The sequence below is a fragment of the Urocitellus parryii genome, chromosome 4, assembly GCF_045843805.1.
Source record: "Urocitellus parryii isolate mUroPar1 chromosome 4, mUroPar1.hap1, whole genome shotgun sequence".
In the NCBI taxonomy this organism is placed as follows: Eukaryota; Metazoa; Chordata; class Mammalia; order Rodentia; family Sciuridae; genus Urocitellus; species Urocitellus parryii.
This window is the reverse complement of record NC_135534.1, coordinates 21152526-21169438: the sequence shown is the minus strand read 5'-3', so window position 1 is coordinate 21169438 and position 16913 is coordinate 21152526. Positions and strand designations below refer to the sequence as shown.

General features: G+C 53.7%; 1 protein-coding gene across 3 annotated transcripts in view; it reads left to right on the top strand.

The window, feature by feature from the left end:
• Positions 1–2619: 2619 nt before the first annotated feature.
• The window catches only part of Dgkz (diacylglycerol kinase zeta), a 32431-nt gene continuing 18137 nt past the window's right edge, over positions 2620–16913 (top strand). For 2 of the 3 annotated variants that reach the window (XM_026399157.2, XM_026399156.2), the window contains exon 1: positions 4781–5010. In XM_026399157.2, the coding sequence (XP_026254942.1) occupies positions 4850–5010 (161 nt within the window). In that variant the 5' untranslated portion in view covers positions 4781–4849. Of the gene's footprint in view, positions 2796–4780; positions 5011–16913 lie in introns of those variants that run through there. The other variant, XM_026399158.2, reaches the window with a different exon arrangement.

Here is a 16913-nt window from a genome sequence, read left to right as displayed (position 1 = left end):
TTATTGAGCACCTACTATGAATCATGCACAGGCACAGTGTGAGTTGAGAGAACATCTCTTTAGGGAAAGCCTGGACAAAGAAGAAAGAAAGTAAGAGGCTCGAGAGCCCAAGGAGGCCTGAAGGTCAGGCCAAGGAGGCTGGCTTGGCAGGTTTTGAGAGCAGAGGATGTCCAGGTCGTAGTTTGAGTGTGTGGTGGCCTGGTACATTTCTTTTCCCCAGCTCCCACTTGCTCATCCAGGCCACAGAAAGTAGAACACCTCACCCTCTGGGGCCTCAATAAAGCCCAGAATAATTTTCTTACCCAGATTCCTCTTCCTGTGTGTACCTGGGTGTATTCTGAGGGGGTCCCCAGCTGCCCAGTGCTGGCACGTATTGTTCTAGGAACTGCCAAGGGCATCCTCCCCAGCCCTGTGCACCTGGGCCTTCAAGCCTTTCCCTCCCCACCCCACCGAGAGAGCAAAGCTGCTGTCGACCGCTTCGAGGGGTACAAGCCCAAGGTGGCCCTGGTCCCAGGGTCAGTACCACTCTGCTCCGCGGCTCAGAGCCTCCAGCCTGCCTGGCTTCCCCTCCAGGAGCCCCATTTCCTGCCTTCTGCTGCTTCAGGGCTGCCAGAGCCTCAAATGGAAAACAAGCCCAGCCCCATTTCCTCTGTTTAACCACTGGAGCTCCCTGCAGAATGCCTGGGAGAGGAAGACTGGGCCCTGCAACAGTCTCCTTCCAGAAAAGACCTTGGCCTGGACGGCAGAGTCTCCGATGGGCCCCAGCATACGGGTCCCACCTGGAGAGACTCAGAGATGATGGGCTGGAGGGAGAACGGTTGGGGAAAGAGGCTTCAAACCTGGCATTATCCCCAAACTTAGAAGAGCAATAGGAGTCTTATTAAAGAGTCTGGGCTTAGAGTCTTAATTCCACCACTTACTAGCTGGGTGACCTTGGACTTAGTGACTCTGTGCCTCAGTTTCCCTGTGCAAGAGGAAGACAATAACAAAGTCAACCTCTTGGGTCATTAAAGGATGCAATGAGCTAATTATATATTCCGTACAGCTCCTGGCACAGAAGTACGCAAGCAATACTATTGTTTCTTCTGACTATTAGTGATCCATTGCATTAAGTGCATCGGGTAAACAAGTTATTGAAAAACATTATGCTCCAGTCATGAGGGACTCGCTGATTCCAGCACCAGACAGGGGCTTCTAAGGGTCGAGGTGGCATCGTGTGCATCCTGTGTCCACAGGTTTTGTAGCGTAAGCGTCTGCTGAACTGAGCTGACACTGTTTCTGTCCTCGAGAAATTCACAGCCTCGCTGGAGTAACACACACATATACAATTAAAGAACTAATTATAGAGCAGTGTGATTAAAGAATGCTTGAGGAAAGCACGATTTCCTCCCCAGAACAAGCCCTAAGGATAAAGAGTAAGACGGACCACAGGTGCCAAGGCACACTCCTGTAATCCTAGCAACTCGGGAGGCTGAGGCAGGAGGATCCCAGGTTGGAGACCAGCCTCAGCAACTTAGGGAGGCCCTAAGCAACTTAGGGAGACCACTTCTCAAAAAAATAAAAAGGGCTGGGGATGTGGCTCAGTGGTTAAGCACCTCTGGGTTCGATCCTGGTACCCCAGTCCCCCCCCCAAAAAAAATGAAGGAATAACAAGTAAGTGTACACATTACTATTTATTTGCCAAATCCTCATGATGTCTTCAAACTCCAGCACAGCCTAAGCTCTGGTGATCTTTCCAGTCCCTGGTCACATTCCTCTGGCTCCTGTTCTCCCAGGTCAGCATGTGAGGCACTCTCTTGATTCATTTAGGGCCGTTCTCAAATGTTGCCTCAGAGGAGTGAGGTGTTGCGTGCCCCCCTCCCCCTCCCCCTTCATTTTAGCTCCCTTTAATGCACTTGGCAATACCTGACATTGTATTAGGCATGGATGGTCAGTTTCCTGGTCATCTCCCCTGCCCCCAACCTCTGAGCCCTGTGAGGACAGAGCCCAGCTTCCTTGCTTACCATGATACTCTCCAATACAGAGCCTGGTGCTTGGAAGGCAGCCAATATGTTTTGATCAAATAAATTAATTTGCAAACCTTTTCACCTCCTGATTAACACATCTATACTCTATGAGTCTGGGTTATTATTCCATTTTACAGATGAGAAAATTGAGGCCCATTAGTTTACCTGTTCATATCTTACCTTATTTCAAACATCTTCATTGCTGCTTTTACTACCATCACTGTCCCTGTGTTGGATGGTTGATGTACACAGAGAGTTGCTGTGGGCTGGACGTCCCCAGCCAGGGTACCAGGGGGCATCGTGAACTGAGAGACCTCAGCAGGAGCAGGTGGTACAAATCAGACAAGTGAGGAGGAAAGCCAGGTCGGGTCGAGATGCAGAGTCGAGTCCGGACAGGCCTGGTGATTCTGGAGTTTCCTCCTGGCTGTGGGCTGGGCTTGTCCCCACCTGCCCCTTGCCCTCCCATGCAGCTCTTTGCCCAGCCAGCGTCCTGCCCCAGCCAGCGGAAGGCGCCTAAGAGCCCTGTGGTCCTCTGCTTGGGCGGCCAGCGGCCTCTAGCAGGGCCCCCCCCCGGTCAGGAAGTGCCGAAAGAGGAAGAGAGTCGCCGGGCAGGATGAGCGCGCTGGGGGCTGGCCACAGTGCCGGGGGAGGCTGCAATGTGGCCGCAGCTCTGGGCCCCGCTGAGGCGCTGGGGACAGAAGAAAGGGAGCTGCCAGGGACACTGAGGCAGATGTGGCGCTACCGCTCCTGGGACGTGCCACAGATCCCAGCAGAGGCCCCACAGGCACAGTAGGTACAAGGGTGGCCTGAGAGTGGGCCTGGGGACCTCCATCTCCTGGAGGGTGGCAGGGTGGCAGAAACCAGGTGACCTGTCACCCCAGCAGCTCTGTGGAGCCCAGCAGAGGGCAAAGAGGCTCTTGGCAGGGTGTTGGGAGCTCTGATGTCAAGGCTGCTGGGTGGCAGCTTGGTGAAGGGACGAGCTGCCTGGAGGCTAGGAGCTGAGGGAGCAAGGCAAGGCTGCGGAGAGGAGCGTCCACAGGGGTGTGGCATTTGGTGCTGGTGCTAAAGGTTTCTGAACAGGCTACAGGGCTTTGTGCAGACTCAGTGGGGTCCCCAGCTGCCCCAGGCTCTTCCCTTGGAGCTTGGTGTCAGTACCATTGGAAAACTTCCCCAAAGAAAGCACATGTACCCCAGGAGGCCAGCTTCGGGCCACTTGGGGACTTTTCTGCCAGCCTGGCACCAGTTGCTTACAGGAGGGCTGGGGCCCCACCACCCTGCTCAGAGCTTCGCCAGGCCCACAGGAAACTTGAAGGGAGCAAGGACAGGGGTTTGGGTTTCAGGGTGCTGGCTATTTCTCAAAATCCCAGACTTGCTCACAGATCACAGTACCCCCAGCCTTAGCTATTTGTGGTTGTCTCAGTCTGGAAAATGCCAGAACCCCAGAGGAATGGGTGAAAGTGAGGGTGACACAGGATGTGGCTTTGCAGAGTGAAGTGCAAACTGAAACAGTGAGCAGCTGGTGTGGGCACCAGGGTGGCAGGGTTAAGGGGGTGGAAGGCTGGGCTCCAGCCTCCCAGCCTCCCTGTGGGGCCATCAGACACCGCCGGAGCTGTGGATCAACAAGCATGTGTGATGGTTGTGTCCCCACAGGCGACTGTTCTGGTTCCAATTGCTCATTTCTGGAGGACAAATTCTGCTGCCTTTGGGGTGTTTGTGTGTGCCCATGAGGTCTATTTTTGGGGTTGTGTGAAGAGAGAGGGATGAAGTCTGTAACAGTTGTCCTGGGCGGGTCATTTGTGTGTGGGAGATAAATGTGTATCTCTACTTGGGTGTATAAGTGGATGAGCTTGTAGGCTGTAACTGTTGTCCTGATGTGTGATATTGGATGGAGTGTGTAAGAGGTGTGCAGGTGACCCCCGCAGTGTAAGAGATCAAGAGGAGCCACTGGACACTGTGGGGGGGGAATTCGTGTTAGACAGAGTACAGGATTGGAGGCCACTGTGAAGAGCCGTGGAAGGATGACCTTGAGAGACGTGGAAGTTCTTTGTTGGTGTGCAGGAGGGTCATTAAGTAACTCCGGGCTGCCCAGTGTGAGGCTGGGGTGGGAAGTCTGGGTTTGAGTAATGAGTGAGCTGAATTGTGTGTGAGAGGTGTGTCTGCTCTGTGTCCATGGGGAGCGTTGTGTGACTTTCATTCCGTGGGTGCGATTTGGGAGAGCCAAGGGGGTCAGGGTGGAGATCGTAGGAGTGGCTGGGTGAGCACAGAGTGTGTGAGTGTGCGAGAAGGCAATTTATTCCTTGTGGATGTGGGAAGGGAGGTGGTGACGACCGCCCTCGCGGGTGTACACTTGAGCGTGTGGGTGTTTGGGTGCGGGAGAGCTACAGGCAGAAGACGCCCGGGTGCACACAGTGCGCGCGGTGTGTCAGGCCAGGAGCTTCGGTTCAATCCAGGCTGACCCGCCCCGGGGCCGAGGAGGCGGGGCTTCTGTTGCCCCGCCCCTCCGGGCCTCCTCGCGGGCTGCGGCGCGGGCTGCGGCCAGCAGAGGGCGCCGTGGGCCCGGTGCCGCTGCGCGGCCGAGGGGGCGTGCTCGGCGGCGGGCAGGCAGCGGCCCGGCCAGCTATGCGGGGTCCTGCGGCCGCGGCTGGCGGCACTTCCTGGAGCGGCAGCGGCGGCCGCTTCCCGGGCACCTGGGCGTGGGGCGCGGGGGCGCGCGGCACGGGGCGGGCGGAGCGAGCGCGCGCCATGGCTGCGGCGGGCGGCGCGGAGCGGGCGTGCTGAGCCCCGGCCGCCGGCCCGGCATGGGCGTCTCCCGCAGGCCCGCCGCCGGCCGGGGCTAGGGCCGGATGGAGCCGCGGGACGGCAGCCCCGAGGCCCGGAGCAGCGACTCCGAGTCGGCCTCCGCCTCGTCCAGCGGCTCCGAGCGCGACGCCTGTCCTGAGCCGGACAAGGCGCCACGGCGCCACAGCAAGCGGCGCTTCCCAGGGCTGCGACTCTTCGGGCACAGGTGAGCGGGGCGGCGGCGGGACGGGCACCACGGCACTTTGCTCGGCCACTGGCGGGACAGGCCACGTCGGAACTAACTCCCAGGGGTGTCTCCCACTGGCACGTCTGCCTTAGCGCTGGCACGGCATGGGGGTCATCCCCCAGCACCCGGCGCAGGCGGTCCCGGTCGTCCCGGCACTGGCACCTGCAGCGTGAGCCTCATCTGTAGCACCGGGCGGACTCACTCCCAAACCTCCAGCGGGGAGAAAGAATCTCCCTGGGCATCAACAGACAGGGTACCCATGACCGGTCACCCACCCCTTCTGGACACTGATAGAACAGGGCCTCCCCGAGCCTCTTGGCACAAGTGAGGCGGGGATCACACTGCCCTTTGCGCGTCCGTGGGACCCACTTGCCTGCCACCTCTGTTTGGCATCTGCTGAATGTGGCCCCGCTGATACTGTCACGACACATGGTTGTGCCCAGAGCACTGGCCACTGACTTAGTTGCTCAAGATCTTTAGCTTCTCCCTGGGTTTCGGGGTATCTGGCCACCTGCTCTACCTCCGCTCTTAATTAGCAGGGAAACCCCAGCCCTTCTGGTGGGCAGTCATCTCTTTCCCTACCAGTTCCAGTCCTTGCTGGAAAAGGGATGAAGTGGGCTGTGGTCTGGAGTCTGTGCTTGCTGTTCAAGCTCTCTTAGGCTCCCTCCCCCCAGCACTCCAAATGTCACCATATTGTGCCTGTGACAGAGCTTTGACCAGGACGCCGGTGGGGAACTGGGGGAGGGTATGGAAAGATTGAGTGCAGGCAGTTGGTGGCTGTGTGCTGGTCCTGCCTACCCTCCGCTGCCTGCCCTTGCAGCTCTAGGGTAAGGTGAGGGAAGGTGCTGCCCCTGGGGTACCCCACCTGGCTCTCTGAGTTTTTCTTGTCTGACCCTGGCCCTACCCTACTGGCCAGAGAGCTTATAGCCAATCAGCTAAGGACCCCGGTGCTACCTCAGAATGGACTCTGACCACTTGGACTCTGCCCAAGCCCTACCTCTCTCTTTTCTGCAATTGCCAGGCTTCATGGTATTCAGCGCCTCCTGGGCTTTGCCCTGTCTCTTCCAAGGGTAGACTATCTACCAATAACCTGGGCAGTTTTCTGTTGTGTGGGTTGGTGTAACTATGATGCTGACCAGTGCCCTCTTTGCACCTAACACTTTGTCACTGAGCACACACTATGCACAGAAATCTGGATCCTTACACTGGCAGATGGAGCTCCCTGGGCTCTCCTAAAGCCATGTGGGCTTCAATGTCATGTAAAACAGGGCAGGCAGTGAGACTTCCAGTACTTCTGTTTTGTCACCCACAGCCCTGCATGATGGAACAGTTTACACCCAGCTCTGCAGGATGTAGCCTCTAATGTTCACAGGCTCCACCAGAGGCTTCCTGTCACTGCCCACAGGGCACCAAGTGTTAGGTGCTTCTGACCTGTAGCTGTACCCCTTTTGAAGGGCACAGGTTTGTGCAAGTAGAGATGAGCCTCAGGCACATTCTGGAGGAAGAACAAGAAACCAAAGAACTGACAGGTACCTTTATATAATTGCCTAAAATAAGCAGGAGAGGTGTTATTTCTTCGTTTTTTTTTTTTTAATACAGGAAAAAAACAGGGTCAGAGAGAGAGGTGCTTTGCCCAGAATCACATAGCAAGAAGAGGCAGAGACAGTGTTTGAACTCAAGTTGGTTTGATTCCAAAATCTACATCTCTCTGTGTATACCAGGATTCCAAACAGAACATCACAGGGGAATGGGGAGCTTTAAGAAATACTCGGATTCCTAGATCTTGCCCTTGGCATGTCTGGCTCATCGGATATGCAGGTAGGGCTTGGGCATTTTTTTTTTTTAAGAGCTTCCCAGGTGTGTTTCTCAAACTTGCTCCCAAGTTTGAGAAACACAGGTTTACATCACTCTGGGCATGGTAAACCAGGGTACTTAATGAGAAGAAAATCAAAGAGCACCTTTGGAAGCTTGGAAGGAGTATCCATTGCTTAGTAGCACTTTGCTGGGGGCAGCAGGGCCTTCAGAGACCAGAGGGATGAGGCTTTCCCCTGGCAGGCCTGGAAGCTAAGAATCCGTGCCTACAAGGGCTGACCTCCCTCCTTTCACTTGATTTGATGCAGGGGAGTGACGTTTAGAATAGTGCCCCTGCTCTGGGGTCTGCCCTCTTTAATTCTTCTTTTTGGGCTAGTTACCATTGTTGGCTGATGGATGGCCACCAGTAAAAATCCTCAGAAACCTTCCTTCCATCTTCTCCCAGGCTCCATGCTCATTCATAACGTCGTTCTTGCTTCTTAGACACCATCCTCTTTAGATTCCCATCCTGCTCCCCCATCCCACCCACATTCACACCTCAAAACCTTGGGGCTGAGGGGTCTGATAAATGAATGGGCAGCAGCTAGGAGGGGGTTCACGGGTAACAGAAGGTTGGTGGCTGCTTGAGCTGTGTTGGGAGCACTGTACTGGTATCTTGGCTCACCTGGGAGTTCCAGGAACAATTATTGCCTATTATGAGTTTGGCCGGGGGGTGTGATGGCACATGGGCCACAGGTTTGCCATCTCTGGTCCATTCAGAAGGAGCAGTCTTTGTGGCGTCTTACTTAAAGAGCCTTTTCCTTAAAGCCAATCTCTGTTCCCTACAACTGGCATCATTTTCTGGGAATCTGGGGAGCAGTTTGCCATCTCCCTTTTTTTAGCCCAGTGAGACATAAAACTGAGCTGTGATCCTCCCCAACTTATGGATTCTTCCCGCCCCCAGCTCCATCCTGCCTCACTTCTCTTTGCTGGGAACCATCAGCCCCCTCCCTGAGGAGGAGAGTGAAGAGGAGGTGTAGGCCTGTTCTAATCCCAAGGCTTCCGGTTTTCTTCTACCCTGAGTTAGGAGGGCGGGACCTTTGCATTCAGGTTCCAAGGGCCTAGAGGGTTGGTCAGTCCCAAGTGGGAGGGAGGTTGACTCCTCCTCCTGCTCTAGGACCCACTGGGAGAGAGGGAAGACTTGCTTATCCTCTGGCTTGATCCCAGCAGCCTGATCCTGGGCAGGTCGAACAGTTTGTGGATTAGCTGGTTTTGCACCCCAGGGGCATCAGAAATTACCTAGCACTTTGCACATCTAGACAGAAGGAGCTTTGGCCGACAGAGCCCCTGGGAGCCTAAGCATCTGCTCTACCATCTCCTGCCCTTCATTAAGCTCAAAGTCATAAGCTCTCAGAGGGTAGGAAACGCACCTGTTGAACAAGTTTGAGACAATAGGTCTCATTTATGGACAATGCCACATGGCCCCAGTGAAGACCGTCCTGAAGTCAGAGGGTGCCCGCCAGGCAGCCTAAGCAGAAGCAGAACTTGTTTGGGTTGGTTTGCAATGAATGGGGAGGGATGCCTCGCATTCAGAGAGAGAACCCTGTCTGTGGTGCCAGGATGTCTGGGAGCAAAAGGGAGCCTCTGAGCGGTTGTCTCAATTAGGCCAATGCTGGGAACAGCACAGGTGGCTGTGGGAGGCAGGCCCTGGAGTCCTTGGGTTCCAGCCAATTTGGGGAAGAAAACTGGGCCTCAGTGACCAAGCTGAGTCCATCTCACTGTTCACTCCCCACACAAGGCCATGTGCTGGAATATGGAGCTTGTGCAGGTGGGGAAATGAGGATAAGAATCTCCTGGTCCCCATCTGCTGCCACCTGGCCAAAGCCTCTGGCCTGATGATTGAGGGAGGAGATAGGTGATTCCTGTCTTTTTTGTCTATGCACCATAGTCCAAAAAGGTTAAATCCCAGGAGGTGGAGCCACCAGGATTTGTAAATGGCACAAGAGAGCACAAGAGTGAGTGTCCTCTCAGGCAAGGACAGAGGAAGGACTAATGACCCCTGGTAAGAGAAAGCCTAGGTCCTGGATAGCTGGGACTGGGAGAGAGTGACAGGCCTGCCCTCCTCATCTTCCTGGAGGCCTCTCCAGAATTCTTCAATATCTTCACGGACCAGCCAAGCAGAGGAGGAGGTCAGTTAGATTATCTGGCCTTGAGACTTGGGCTGAGCTGATCCCTAAAGGAATCAGGAACCTGAGTCCCTTCTGCCCCCACAAAGGCAAGAGTTTGGAGCTGCTCTGCAGAGTTTCTGCTCTGCAGTATCACTGGAGGGACACAAGGGGGCAACAGCTGCCACTGGGGGAGGACAAGGGGTGAGGAGATTCTCGTGGCCAGTTCACTTGCTCTTGCTGTGAGTGGATTCACGGACATCTCCTGATGGTGAGTATCTGATATTCTGGCTGCCAGGGTGGAGCCAATCAGAGTGAGGCAGAAGGTGTGTGCTTCCATCACTGACCCCATCCCTCCTGTCCCTGAAGATCAAGGCCCAGACAGGTAGCCTTGACTCAGCTGAGGTCTCACAGCTGGGTAGGGGTTGTCTGGAATCTAGCGCTGGTCTTGGGTACTGGGGGTTGAACCCCGGGCCTTGTGCATTAGGCAAAGCGCCACCCTGAGCCACACCCCCCAGCCTCCAGCATGGGTCTCTTAGCTCCCAGGGCCATGTTCATTTGTGCCACATCACAGGACGCCAGAACCTTGCCTGTCTTCTGAGAAATCCTCATCTGGCCCTTTCCAGCCTGTCTTCTGCCTCTTTTGACTGTCCTGGAGGCTGCTGCTGCTCCTGAGCAGCCCTCTTAAGTCAGCACAGGGAGGGGCTGTGTGTGTGTGTGAGGAGGGGGAGCAGCTGCACCTGCTTCCAGACCCACACCCCGCTCCTTCCTGGAACTCTTCTGGGTGCTGCCAAGCACTTGTTTCTTGCTCTTCTCAGTCACCTCCTCTGTTCCATCTGGGGTCCCCTGATGCCCTCAGGATATCAGGCTGTGGTGCTGTTCCCCCATCCCCTGTGCACTCAGCATGGTGGGAGAAGGGTAGCCTGGAGCAGGGACCAGATGGCTTGTGGAGCTACCATTCTCCCACCTTTCCTCTTTTCCCTTGCCTAGGCTGACACTGTAGATACGGGGTGGGAGAGTGGGTCTGAGTGAGGCCAAGGGTTCTTCCTGAGCAGGGAAGTTGGGAGTTGAGGGAGGAACACCCCACACATACAGGTGAGTTCTGTCAGCTCATCTCTTTCTGGCCACTAACAGGTGCTAGAAGCTTATAAACCCATCAGTTTCATGAAATCTTCACAATGTACAACAGTTGGTCTTAACTCCTGTTTTACAGATGAGGAAACCAAGGCTTGGAGAGGTCAGGGGCTAGCCCAGGATCTTTTTGGGTGTGTATGCTGGCGATGGAACCCAGAGGTACTTGACCATTGAGCCACATCCCCAGCATCCTCAGCCCTTTTGTTTTTTATTTTGAGACAGGGTCTCTCTAAGTTGTCCAATCTAGTCTCAGCCTCCTAAATCACTGGGATTACAGGCGGGCACCACTCGGCCCGGCTCTGGCCCAGGATCTTGAAGCTCACACTGGAGCCAGCCTTAGGGTCTTCCACAACACTCGGCTGCCCTACTTATTAACACTCTTTTCTTGTGTTTTCCATCCCTCAATTGGTAGAGCCTAAGAAGGAGTTTGAGTGCTTCATGGGGTTTAGTGAGAAGTAATTTGCCTCACGTGGAAGCAGTGTGAGACCCTGAGTTGATCTGTTCCTGGATTCCAGGGCAGGACTGCCACCGAGATCCCTAGCTTCAGGAGGCAGAGGTGGGGCTGTAGAGATCCTAGGTAGGAGCTTGGGGCTGGAAGCCGGTTGTCCCTGGCTGGATCTGAAGTGGAGGGGCACATCTGTGACCTTTTATCCTGCTTGGTAGGTACAGAGGGCAGAAGGCCCAAAGGGTAAGTTCAGAGGCACCCCTGAAAACCCCCCTGGGTCAGTGGGCGGCCGATGGTGGGGAGACACTGGGCAACATTTATACCTAGCACCTTCTCCCTCTACTGTCACCCGCTCCCCGTTGCTCCTGGCAGACACCAGTGCAAAGCTCCCCTGGAGAGGCCTCTCCTCTGCCAGGGCTGAGCCCCAACAGCACAAGCCAAAATAGCTGTCTGGGAGCCCGGGCCTGCACCACCCACGCCCCAGCATCTTGCGGGTTAACAGCTTGCTGTCTCTCCGCCCCCCTTCCCCAACTTGCTGACATTTTACAGAGAGAGGCGGGGGTGGTTGTGAAAGGGGGCAAGCTGGTTCCTGCTCCCCCACCCACACAGACGCCCCACTGACACAACCTGCCACTGCCCACCCACCTCTGGAAGGCATCCCTTAGGGGGAGACCTGCCTTCCTGTCTGCCTGTTATGAGACAGTGACACACCATTGAAACTAGCTGGTGGGGGAGACCAAGGCAACCCAGGGAGCTGATCTCCCTCTGAGAGTCCTTTTAAGAGATTATTTAAGAACCCTTTTTAAAGCATTAAATATTTTGCAGTTAGAATACTGTACAGAATAATGAACTGCCCACCGCTTATCTTGGTCAAATCTAACCATTCCACCCTATTAGCTTTAGGTAGAGATAGAGGCCAAGAGTCTTCCCCAGAGGAAACCAGAAGCCTCATTTGGGTGTTTGTTGTTCTGTTCCTGTTCTTAAAGTGTGTCTAGTCAGTGTGCATCTCTACCAACATATAGTACTGTTTGCAATTATCAAGGTTTTCACCTTGATTTAAATAATTTCCTGGACATATTCTAAATTTGTTTCTCCCCGGCCGTTGTTTTAGAGATTTGCCCATCTAAGACCCTCGCTCAAGGGAACCGGGCTTACCCTGCCGCTTACTTCCTTGTCGTCTTCTGTTGGACATTCAGGAGGTTTGCAGTAGGCACCCCTGCGGGTAATCCTCCAGAGGCCATCTGGCACCCTGCTCCTTATGTAGTCCGCCCACAGTGCTCGGTTACTGGCATGTGTGTCTTTAGCTTAGACAGATGTTGCCAAAGTGAGTTCCAAAGTGGTGATCCTATGTATAGGCCTCTGGGGGCATTTAGTTCCTTTAAACTTCTGGTAAACTGAGGAAACGGTTACCATGACAACACTTTCTCTTTCAAGCATACAGCAGTCCTGTGAGGAGAACAAGGTAGGCATTCACGTGGTTTATCAGAGGAGAGTGAGGCCCACACAGATGAAGAGGCTTAGCCTGAGGTGGTGCTGGTTAGCCTCAGAACCCCTCTGAACCTGTTTCCAAATCCACATTGAAGACCTGAGTTGCCTGTGGCTCGGCGTTTAGGCACAGTTCCTAATCCAAACTCTGGATTGGGTGGACTCCTGGAGGGAAGGTGGACCCTGGGTGCTGATAGCTGAGCTACAATCTTCCAGGTAGTGAGGGAGGCCCCTTTGGGATGGGAGCCACTGCCCACTCCGATTCTCCATGGCTTTCTTTATGAGACCCAAACAGCAGGATTGGGTGACAGAAAGTCACAAAGCGGGGACAGCAGGGGCTGCCTTGGGTGCCTAGGGCTGGGCCTGAGGTTTCAGAAGGTTGGGGGGATGTTAAATCTTGAATGAGGGGTGAGGGGGGATGTTTTGCCCAGCAGATGGGGAATGGAGCTTGTGCAGACACAGGAGAAGGTGAGGCGAGGGAACTAGTCACCAGAGACGAGTGGGGGTTGGGGCACTGTAACAAAGGGGCCCAGTTGGGAGACTCAGATGGAGACATACTGGCCTTCCCTTGAGGGATCACTTTCAGTGCTGTCTTCAGGACACAGGACTCCGCCCAGACCAGCAGCTTGTCTACCTAGTGCTAGCAGGAACACCTCAGGAGGAGGCCCTCAAGCCCTGATCTATGAGGGTGTGGGGATGGTTCACTTTCCCTCACTTCACTCTCAGGCCACACCCAGCACTTCTACACCCTGGGGATGCAATTACTAGCAGTACGATATCTCTGGGGCTCGCAGTCTTGTGCGGGTGCAGACTCCCAAACCAGGACTGCTGGCCCAGAATAACTGAGAGAGGGCGTGGGAGCAGCTAACCCCCTGGGAGAGGGGGCTGGGGAGAACTTTCTGGCAGATCCAATATCTGAGCCAGCTCTTACAAGATGAGAGGGAAAGAAGAGGCAAAGTTCAGTAAGCAGAAGAGCAGACTCATATTCCAGTATAGAGATTTCAGGTGCTAAGCGCAGAGGCATGTACCGTGTGACAAAAGCGTTTAGAGGTAGAGGTCTGGACCTTGGAGCACACTGTAGGGTTCTCGCACCAGCTCTGCTGCCTCTAGCTGCGTGGCCTCTAGCAGGTCACTTAACCACCGAGTGCCTGTGCCTCAGTTTTCTTACCCATAATCGGAGGACACGGGAAATAGGGATAACCATTAATTAACTTTATAGGATGAATAGATCAATATTTGTAGAAAATTTAGAGGCATGCAGTGGCTGAGTGAGGTATGTTTTTGTCAAATAAAATAGACAACATAGGAAATAGCTGGGGGGCTATTGGCAGTGGGGAGCCAGCGATACTAATGAGTGCCTTCAAATGAGTTCTGGGGGCAACAGGAGGACTGCTGGAGAAGAGGTGCTAAAAGGATGAGTCAGTTTCTCCTGCTCATTCCACATGCCTCTGTCCCAGACCTGGCAGGGGCCAGGCCCTGAGACAAGGCCCCAGGACATGAAGGAGAAGAGACTGGGGACATTTCCTTAAGAAACTCAGTTAGAATCCTGGCCCAGCCCCCAAGCATCTGAGGCAGCCAGCCCTTCTTCTCCCCTCCTTGCCTCACTCCCACCTTGTGACTTTGTGTCACCCAATCCTGCTGTCCAGGTTTCATAAGGGAAACCATGGAGAACATGGAGTGGGCGATGGCTCCCAGCCCAGAAAGGGGCCTTCAGCTGTCGCTCAGATCTCCTGGAAAGGAGAGGAAGGTAGCCACGAAAACAAAGGCTGTTACCATCCCCTTGTACCCAACAAAGAGAAGTGGCCTGGGCCTGTGGCCAGCCCTTGGGTGCGGTACCCAGGGGAGGAAGCCCTTCTCTTCCCTGAAGGTTGTGGCCCCTCCTCCACGGAATTCCCTGTTCCTTCCTCCTGAGCTGAAGAGCAGTAAACACCAACTGACTGTCCGGCCTGTGCTGGTGTGCCCAGTGGACCAAGGCCCAGCCCCTAGGAACTTGTGGTCTGATGGAGGAAGGAGGTGTGGGCCTGGAAGAAGCAGGCTTTCCGGGGCTCGGGTGGCACAGCAGCCAAATGGCTGATGTGAAGGCCTGGGGGTGCCTCCACTGGCGGCTGGAGCAGCTGCAAGCAGTGGAGCTTTTAAGAGCCCATGGGGAGGGAGGCCCGGGTTCAGAAAGAAGGTGTGCTGGGTATGGGGCACCATTTTTACTTGAGCACCTGACAGACAAGCTAGTCAAACTTGGGTATCTGGCAGACATTTTCTCTAAAATGAATGAAGTGAGCCTGTCACTTGGAAAATAGTGAGCCGGACAGCCAGACTGGACAGAAGATGGTTGGCTTGGTTAGAACCCAGGGCTTGTGTCATGGCCAAGGAGACTGAGTTAGTACCTCATCGCAGAAGCCACTTTGGCCAGGCTGGAGGATTTAGAACCCACTGTGAATCAGCAGGTAGTGAAGTATGGTCCTCAAGTGTTTTGGGGGTTGATGAGGGAACAAGGTGTACAGAGCTGTTCTGGTTCGCAGTTGGCTGTCCTAGGTGCACCTGACCTGATGTTGCAGAAGCTGGGGTGCAGCTGGTGGAGTCTTCACACCCATCCCAACCCCCCCTCCCCCCCACACACACATATCACTGCATCCACTCCATACTCTCAGGTTTTTGTTTTTTTTTAAGTAGTAAAAATCACCGGTGCAATGGCACATACCTGTAATCTCAGCAACTTGGGAGGTTGAGGCAGGACAGTTGCAAATTCGAGGCCAGCCTCAGCCACTCAGCGAGACCCCATTTCAAAATACAAGTGGCCGGGACGAAGCTCAGTGGTAAAGTACCCCTGGACAAAATCCCCAGTGCCAAATAACAAAGAAGTTAAAATTACTAGCTTTATTAAGTCAAGACCCTGAGCGTTTGTCTTTTTAATATCCTGGGTGAGGAACTACGGAGCAAGCAAGACGAGGCACTTTTGCTGCTGCCGAGCCTTGGTGAGGAGGAGCGCTAGGCCGCCACGTCGCAAGCTGCACCCATCACATTTTTTTAAGGAGCACCATTTTTACTTGAGCACCTGACAGACAAGCTAGTCAGACTTGGGTATCTGGCAGACATTTTCTCAAAAATGAATGAAGTGAGCCTGTCACTTGGAAAATAGTATCAGAATTTGTTGCCAGTGAGAAAATTTGAGCTTTTGAACACAGATGAGATTTTTGGAAACCTTGTATCCACCTTCTAGATACAGGTAACTTCCCAGGATTTAAAACTTTCTGATGAGATTAGTAGTGATAGCAAATGTGATCTTTTGATATTGTCTGATGAAATGGGTCAACATCTGAAAGACCTGCATAGCCCAGGAAATTAATATTCTCCAGTGACCACGCTTGATGTTACAAAGTTCACATTGCAAGATAGCCTAGGCCTGATGGTGTGATCCATAGCCCCAGCCACTCTGGAGGAAGAGGCTGGAGGATAGCTTGAGCTCAGGAGTTCAAGACCAGCCTGGGCAACATTGTCTCAAACAAACAACCTGCAAGATAGTCCCAGAAAAAGGTCACTAATATGCTCTCAGATTCTACCCTTCAACAAACCTTTAGCAAACTATTACTTGTCATATTTGGTGTAGAAGCTAAGAAGAATGTTTGTAGCTACTGAAAAGGCTGGTAAACTATTCCTTCCTTTTCTAATTACACGTCAGTGTGAGTTCTCTTGTGTTCAATCGGAGCAACCTGTGGTAATAGACAGCTGCAGGAGTAGATGTTGCCCCAGAACCCAGCTGCCTTCTGGTAAGCCGACATGAGAAGAGGTTTGCAAAAACATGTAACAGTGCCACTCTTTTAGCTAATATTTTTGTTTTAGAAAGTATAGTTTATTTTCATAAGCAGGTTATTAAGGTTAACATGTGATGAGATTCTTGTTTTTAAATGAGTTAATAAAATTTAAAACATTTCTCAGTTTTAATTCTGGGTATGGTAAATTTTAATAGCTACCCCCCATCCCTGGCCCCCACAGGGAAAAAAAAATTTTTTAGAATCTCCAGTATTAAGAGTGGAAAGGGGGCTGGGGATGTGGCTCAACTGGTAGCGCGCTCGCCTGGCATGCGTGCGGCCCGGGTTCGATCCTCAGCACCACATACCAACAAAGATGTTGTGTCTGCCGAGAACTAAAAAATAAATATTAAAAATAAAAAAATAAAAAAGAGTGGAAAGGGATCCAGAATCAGGACGTTTGCTGCCACTCTAGATCCTAGGGAGCCATAGCAGGACTGTGAGCTAGAGGATGGCAGTCCAGGTAGGGTACGTGTGACACACCTGCCCTGTCCTGGGTGTCCTTTAGCTTGGCACAAGCAGGGGCGGTTCTGAAAGGCTTTTTTGGCAGTGCCAGAGGACACATGCCCTAGAATCCCCAGTCAGCCACCAGCACTTCTGTCCCCATCTGTTCCTCAGGGACAGTAGGCCACCTGCGGGGAAACTGCTGTCTCCTGCATGATAATGCTGGTGAAGGAAGCTTTCCTAAGGTGTGAAACACTTCTCAGATATTTATTTATGTGGTTGTTTTGTCTAGAGCTTAACTGCCTCGGACCCCAGAAAACCTGTCCTTGGGACCCAGCACTGTCTTCTTGAAGGGGAATCCTGTTGGACCCCCACCTCTCCCTCCTTAGTTAGACCTTGTCCCTGAGCAAGCTGAGGCATGGCCTGGGCTCTGCAGGGAGGAGAGGCTATTGATGGGGCTGTCATGCAGCCTGGCTTCCAGACTTGGGGAAGAGGAGCCAGGAGGCAAGGCTCGTGGGCCTTTTATGCCACCGGGTGCCACCCGCCCACCCACCGCCTGCCTGCTGCAGGGCCTGGAGCCGCCGCTGGGAGAGGAAGTGCAGTCGGTTACCAATT